Source organism: Danio rerio, chromosome 1 (assembly GCF_052040795.2).
Source record: "Danio rerio strain M-AB ecotype USA chromosome 1, GRCz13ab, whole genome shotgun sequence".
In the NCBI taxonomy this organism is placed as follows: Eukaryota; Metazoa; Chordata; class Actinopteri; order Cypriniformes; family Danionidae; genus Danio; species Danio rerio.
This window is the reverse complement of record NC_141021.1, coordinates 57395001-57402351: the sequence shown is the minus strand read 5'-3', so window position 1 is coordinate 57402351 and position 7351 is coordinate 57395001. Positions and strand designations below refer to the sequence as shown.

General features: G+C 36.7%; 1 protein-coding gene across 1 annotated transcript in view; it reads left to right on the top strand.

Annotated features, from left to right (window-relative positions):
• The first annotated feature begins 255 nt into the window (after positions 1-255).
• Positions 256-7351, top strand: part of avpi1 (arginine vasopressin induced 1) — a 9498-nt gene continuing 2402 nt past the window's right edge. Inside the window, exons 1-3 of the mRNA XM_087238328.1 lie at positions 256-389; positions 2208-2593; positions 6209-7351. The exon at positions 6209-7351 is cut by the window's right edge and continues 2402 nt beyond it. Coding sequence (XP_087094454.1) covers positions 2208-2593; positions 6209-6449 — 627 coding nt within the window. The 5' untranslated portion in view covers positions 256-389 and the 3' untranslated portion in view covers positions 6450-7351. The remainder of the gene's footprint in view (positions 390-2207; positions 2594-6208) is intronic.

Below are 7351 nucleotides of genomic sequence, written 5' to 3'. Positions count from 1 at the left end.
TTCTTTTTCTAGAGGCGGTTTCACATATTGGCACGTGTGCGCAGGAATGACGTCAATGAAGGATTACACATTTCTCAGTTTCACACCACACACACGGACACACACACTGTACAATGCACACTACAAGACGCACATAAAGCAGTGATGTGATTGGCTGAAAGAGAATCGGAGGCGGGCTCAATCGTTCATTCCTGCCTTCTGATTGGTCAGAGCGGGTACAGTAGGTGACGAGTCTAGAGAGGGTTGAACTTCTCTGTCCATTTCGCTCGCTGTACCCAGACGGAGACCAGCAGCCAGCCTGTTTACTACACTATTACACCGCTTTACCGAGAGAAACTCCGACGATCTAACATGCAAATGACACAAAAACAGTAGTTCAGACAGAAAAGGTGGGTAGACCTTTGCATAATTGTGTCGTTGTTGTTATTTCATTTGTTTTCCTAGAGAGCAGCAAAGCGGAACCGAATGTAAATGCTATAAACGAGTCGTTCATACCCGAGCATTTCCATTGTCGAAATGCTTTAAATCTTCGTTTATTTGCTCTAATTTCAGTAGATGTGTGTGAAAGAGCTGTTTTTTGCAGTGTCCTCGCGCAGGCAGCTGTCACTGCGGATGTTCGTGCGTCACTGTCACGTCGTCACGTGACTCATTGTGCTGCAAACTTCTGTAGGCTTTGTGACAAATTCAGTCATGAAAAGATGATTATTGGAAGTAAAAACAGATATTTACGGAAGCTAAATAAACAAACCATTTGCCAGAAGTTAGTTCTCTATTAGTTGCGTTATTTTGAAACTTTAAAACAAAACCAGTGATGACATACAATGTTTACTTTTATAATTACGCATTTTATTACTTTTAAATTAGGTGTACGTTATTATTTTTTTTTCTTTTATTTGACGTCGGTTGACGCACTGCCATCTTATGCATCAACAAACCGCGATTACGTTGATTACTGTTAATAGCAAGTGTTAGCAAGCTAAGCTAACCAGTCATTCGTGATTATCACTGAGTAATACCGCCTTATGTAAACCACTTATGTTAATAGCATACTCATACTTTTAACATTTTCTGTAAATACAACAAGTCGTTAAGGCCTACCTATTTAGCATCCCACAATGCAGTGGGCGCAGATTTACCTTACATTTCCAGTGTGACTAACAAGTGTTAAACGCTGGTTTTGAGATTTCTTTCTTATTTTTTTAATCACCCAATAATATGTTGATTTCTGCGTCTGTTCCACATATTGCTTTTTAAAATAGTTTTATTTCCACATTGTGCAATGAGTCTAAAGTTTGGCTAGTCAGATTAGCATTGACCCCACTTTGAATAGACATATGATCATTACACGTGTGACTAATCTATCCATTGAAGGCAATAAGTACATGACATTAAATTAATTATATTATAATACATGTTTTAGCAATGACTAGGGTTTTTAGGGCTCTTAGAAGTGGCATAGCCTTGTTTTTCACTGCTCATGCTACTGTAGTAATGGCTAATGGTGACTTAAGGACAACTAATAGCCTTTGAGTATAGAGGTCAGTAGGCTAATGTCTGAACCTGCAGTGCTTTTTATAATACTCTTTTTCCATTGACGTAACAATGCAAGACACCACAATTAAATAAGGATTTAAAGCACTTACAGAGTTGATCAATCACAGCACAATTAAGAAATTTAAGTGTTACGCAAATGAGATATTGCCCTGAGAGTAATCCAGTCTCAGAAATGACCAGGTTTTGTGAGTAGTCTCTTTCTTTAAATCCTTACTAGCCTTAAAGGAGACCTATTATGCCCCGTTTTACAGGGTGTAGAATAAGTCTGTCATGTCCCTAGTGTGTATACATAAGATTTCAGCTCAAAATATCCCACTAATAATGTTTTATAACTCTCTGAAACTGCAGCTTTTTAGATTTGATCCAAGTTGTGCTGTTTTGCTGACTGTTGCTTTAAATTCAAATGAGATTGTGCTCAAAAGAGGGCGGAGCTACAAATGCCCATGTGTCAGCATAGTGACACACAGGCATAGAAGCTGGATATATTCACACACTGATGCCACAAAACCTTGTTTAAAGCCCTTATAAAAGAGATTTTCCCATAATAACTATCCTTTAAATTATTGAAATAACATATTAATAAAATAATAATACATTTTGCATATTAAAATGATCTATATGCCCTATAAAACCTTCCGCTCTTTGCTGCACAGATGGAGGACGTGGCCCCAGTTCTCGCAGGCCCGTCTCAGCCCACGTTCTCCAGACCCTCAGAGCGCCGAAACCGCAAGTCTGGCACCGCGAACATCTTTCAGGGAGTGAACCTGCGGCAGCTGCGGCGGCTCTTCCAGGCGGCAGGAGACCCGGATGCAGAGCAGAGGGCGCGGATGGTTTGGGGCCGACGGAGGGCGGCTGGGGGCGCAGAGGATGGAGCAGATGCAGAGCAGGATGAAGACAGCGGGGCCGCGGAGGTGGAGACGGGGCTGGCACAGGCGCTGGTGGGGCTCCGAGTGCGAGCCAGGAACAGAAGCGGACTCAGGGTGGAGCAGCATAAAGACACGAGCGGTCAGAGATGGGTCAGAGCCTTCGGCCATCTCAGGTGAGACTCAGATAAGCTGCTAATTTCAAGATGAGAGGGAAACACTTCAGTTTAAAAAAAGCTAATTCACTACTGGATTATTAACAGATAGTTCACACAAAAATAAATAAAGGTGTCATCATCTACTCTTTACATGTTTCAAACCTTTATGGGTTTCTGTTGGACTGGAAGAAAGCTGAAAACCTGTAACCATTCACTTCCATATTATTTGTTTTTCTACTATATAAGTCAATGGTTACCTGTTTTCGGCTTTCTTCAGTATGTCTTCTTTTGCGTTGAACAGAAGAAACTCATAAAGGTTTGGAACCACGAGTAAATAGTGAGTAAATATAAATTTTTATCCATTTAATAAGATGATATTGGCTGTTTATTAGCACTTATAGACCATTTCAATGTGGTCACGTCATTGGCCCATAAACATTTCCTTCTTGTTATCAAACTATTTCATAACTGTAGCAAGAGGCAATTCAATCATAATGTTAAAACAGCTCTCATAACATTAATTTATCAATATGTGGCTCTTTTTGGATTCTCGGGAGCTGTGATAAATTAAAAATGTACAACAGGAAATACATTGGGACCATTGTTTTTGTTTACATCCCTCAAAATGGTCTAAAAAGTTTGATCTTATTCTACATACCTAATCCTAGCCAATAACTAAACCCAACTATTACCTTAACTATTAAAAAGCAGCTAATGGCATTGAGCTAAAAGCCTTAGTTAATGGTTTGTTAATAGTAAGAATTGTACCTTAAAATACAGCGTGAGCATCATTAAAGCATATATGCTTCAGTGCTGTAAACACAGTGGTGTGTGCTCTGTAAATGACTTTATTAAACTTTTACAAATTAATTGTAATGTATATACAGTTGAAGTCAGAATTATTAGCCCCCCTACCCTCAACCTTTGAATTTTTTTTCTTTTTTAAATATTTCCCAAATGATGTTTAACAGAGCAGAGAAATTCTCACAGTATTTCCTATAATATTTTTTCTTTTGTAGGAAGTCTTATTTGTTTTATTTCGGCTAGAATTTAAGCAGTTTTTAAATTTTTAAACACCATTTTAAGGTCGAAATTATTAGCCCCTTTAAGCTGTATATTTTCTCGATAGTCTACAGAACAAACCATCATTAAACAATAACTTGCCTAATTACCCTAACCTGCCTAGTTAACCTAATTAACCTAGTTAAGCCTTTAAATGTCACTTTAAGCTGTATAGAAGTGTCTTGAAAAATATCTAGTAAAATATTATTTACTGTCATCATGGCAAAGATAAAATAAATCAGTTATTAGAAATTAGTTATAAAAAATAGTTTGTTTAGAAATGTGTTAAACTAATCTGCTCTCTGTTAAACAGAAATTGGGGAAAAAATAAACAGGGGGGCTTATAATTTTGACTTCAGCTGTACTTAAACTGCGAAGATTTGTTTTTGAAACTTGCATCACTTTAGTTTTAAAACACTGAATTCCTTTAGGCACATGAATTTAGTTTTATTTTCTACATACTGTAATCATAATTGTGTTTTTTTAACCGAAACTGTGGATGACAGCATCTTTTTTGTGTTAATCTTGCAAAACCGGTCTGAAACATGTCAAAGTCACAGTATATCCCACCATCAAAGATAATCAGCACAAAGCAAATGAAGCCTAGTTTAGAAAAAAAAAAATCAAAACAAAAACAACAATTTTAACTTCAATGGAGGCAAAATCTGATCGCAACGGGCTGTAAATGAAAATGTCAAACCAAAAATCAGAGATCATCGATTTTAGCCCAGGATTTCAGGAATCTTTTAGGATTTCCCAAATTTGTCTCAGATGACAAAATCGTGGCTGAAATCTCACAAAGTTAGCTGGGCTTTAGCTCGAGGAAAATTAACAAATTAGTAAATTATGTAATTTTTTAAAACAAGTTCTGATTATTTAGATATTTTTTCTACAGAAAGTAACACAACAATTATAAATAATATTATAATAATGCATTATTAATACATTAAAAATAAAATTAAGTTACAGTAGACTGTTTACATTTTAACAGCAATTTTAAAACATTACATTAAAATAAAATACTATTTTAATTGTTTAAATTTTCTCATTATCTGCAATCCAAAAAAAAATGTCTCCTTTTTATTTGTATCAATTATCAATCTAATATGTGAGGGATATGTTTACTGTCTTTATTATTTTTGCAATGCAATTGTTTTGTGCTATAATAAAGCTAAATACATTACATGTGCAAAATATAGTCTTGTGAGTAAAAATGACAACAGCATAAACTATTTCAATAGTGGGTATCACAAATATTAATAAAAATAAAAAATAAGTAAAACTTTAATTAAAATCTTATTGATTTGATGCTGAAATGTGACTTTTGAGCTGAATTCTCGTGTTACACTGTAAAAAAATATTTGTTAATTAGCAGTTTCTGTATTTTGTGATTCAGAAGCGTTTGTTTACGGTTGTGATTTGCATTATGGGATGTTAATCTCTGCTCTGTTGACTTTTAATGTTAAAAATCTAACTTTATTGAGATTTTAGTAATTTAAAATAATAATATAATGTATAAAAAACCAATATAGAGAAAGTCTGTAAAATAACAGAAAATGTGCCGACAGTTAAATACAAGGGGTTTTGTAGCATAATATACAACAACCCAGATGATATACCACTTTAAACTATTACAAATGTTCATAAAAGTCACTTTGTACAACTTTTCAAGGTTATAAGTCGTTGACAGAAAGATCAAGATCCCATAATGCAACTCAGAAGCAGAAATAAATGCAAAAAAATTAAAACATGAAGCACAAAACACGTAAAACTGCTAATTGATGCATATATTTCACAGTGTAGATTTACTCAGTCATCAGTGTGCCAGCTTAACACACTTCGACTACCACTGTGAGTGTGTGTGTATAAGTGTGTGAATGGAAACTGCTAATCTGAACTAATGTAGGTCATGAGATCAGCCACACACTCGGCACGCTAAAAACCCTGTGAGCAGACCAGAAAATCTACACACACACACACACACACACACACACACACACACACACACACACACACACACACACACACACACACACACACACACACACACACACACCTGTGAACATGAGCATGAAAACACCATCATTACAGCCGATTTGACTGTTATTACTTGATTGAATGGGCGTTATCAGTCGTAATCAGCTGATAGATATGGGCCAGTAGGGGCCTTCTGCGCCTACTAGTAGACTGAGAAGGCTGTTATCATCCATCCACATGGTAAATCAGCTACAAATGAAATACAGGTGTGGCAAGAAGTTAACAAGAATTATTTATATTATTTATTAAATATACCAGTAATTGTATTCTATTAACGTCTACCCCAACCCTAAACCCAACCATCACAGTAATGTAAAAACAGATCTGGATCTGGAGTCTTCTCTATTAGTATAGCTGATTAACCATGTGGATGGATGATAACAGCCTTCTGAGCCTACTAGTAGGCACTGAAGGCCCCTACTGGCTCATATCTATCAGCTGATAACGCCCATTCAATCGAGTGATAACATTTGAAGCGGGTGATCATTACACCATCTAATATATCCACACTCTTTCCTCTGATCATCTCTTCAGAATAAACGAGGGCTCGCTGAACCCGACGACCGAAGTCACGCCTGCAGAAGATGAAGAAGCCAATGAGGAGGAGGAAGAATTGTCCGCTGCTGGTGGCCAGAGCTCTTTTGAAAGCTCATCACATGACCAGGGCGACTTCCAATCCACGGAGGAAGAGACTCAGGGCCCCGGCCCCAGATGGAGCTGGAACGCGGTTCAGGAGAAGGACCCGGAGCGCTACCTGCACCGCATCCGACACTGATGCAGCAGCAAAGCATCATGGGATTACAGCCTGAGAGACTCCGTAGATTTACTTGAAGCCTCAATCAAACGCTAGTCTTAAAGGAGCGATGATCAACACTACAGCACGTAAACACTCACCCGCAGCATGTGCTGTTCTACCTTAAGTTGTTTACGGGTTTCGTGCCATTCTCACGTCGCAGACTCAAACACTAGTTGAGGGATGGTGCACTTAAGGGGCAGTTCACCTAAAAATGAGCATTTACTCACTCTTTCACAAGTGGTCGCAAACATTTATAGGTTTCTTTCTTCTGCTGAAAATAAATGAAGATATTTTAAAGAATGATGAAAACCGGTAACCATTGACTTCCATTGTAGGAAAAACAAATATTATGGAAGTCAATGGTTACCGGTTTTCAGAATTTTTCACAAACATTTATGAGTTTCTTTCTCCTGTTGAACACAAATGAAGATATTTTGAAGTATGATCAAAACCGTTAACCATTGACTTTCATTGTAGGAAAGGCAAATACTATAGAAGTCAATGGTTGTCAGTTTTTAGCATTCTTTACAAACATTTGAGTTTTTTTTTCTCCAATTTAACACAAAAAGATATTTTGAAGAATGATGAAAACCGGTAACCATTTACTTCTATATGATAAATAACTACAATGGAAGTCAATGGTTACCAGTTTTCAGTATTCTTCAAACCTTATTCTTTGGTGTTTGACAGAGGAAAGAACATTTTCTCACTGTTTACTTTTTCTTATGAAGTTGCAAACCTTAATGAGTCTGTTTCTTCTGTTGAACATAAATGAAGATATTTTGAATAATGCTGAAAACCGGTCACCATTGACTTCCATAGTATTTGTTTTTCCTTCAATGAAAGTCAATGGTTACCGGTTTTCAGCATTCTTTACAAAA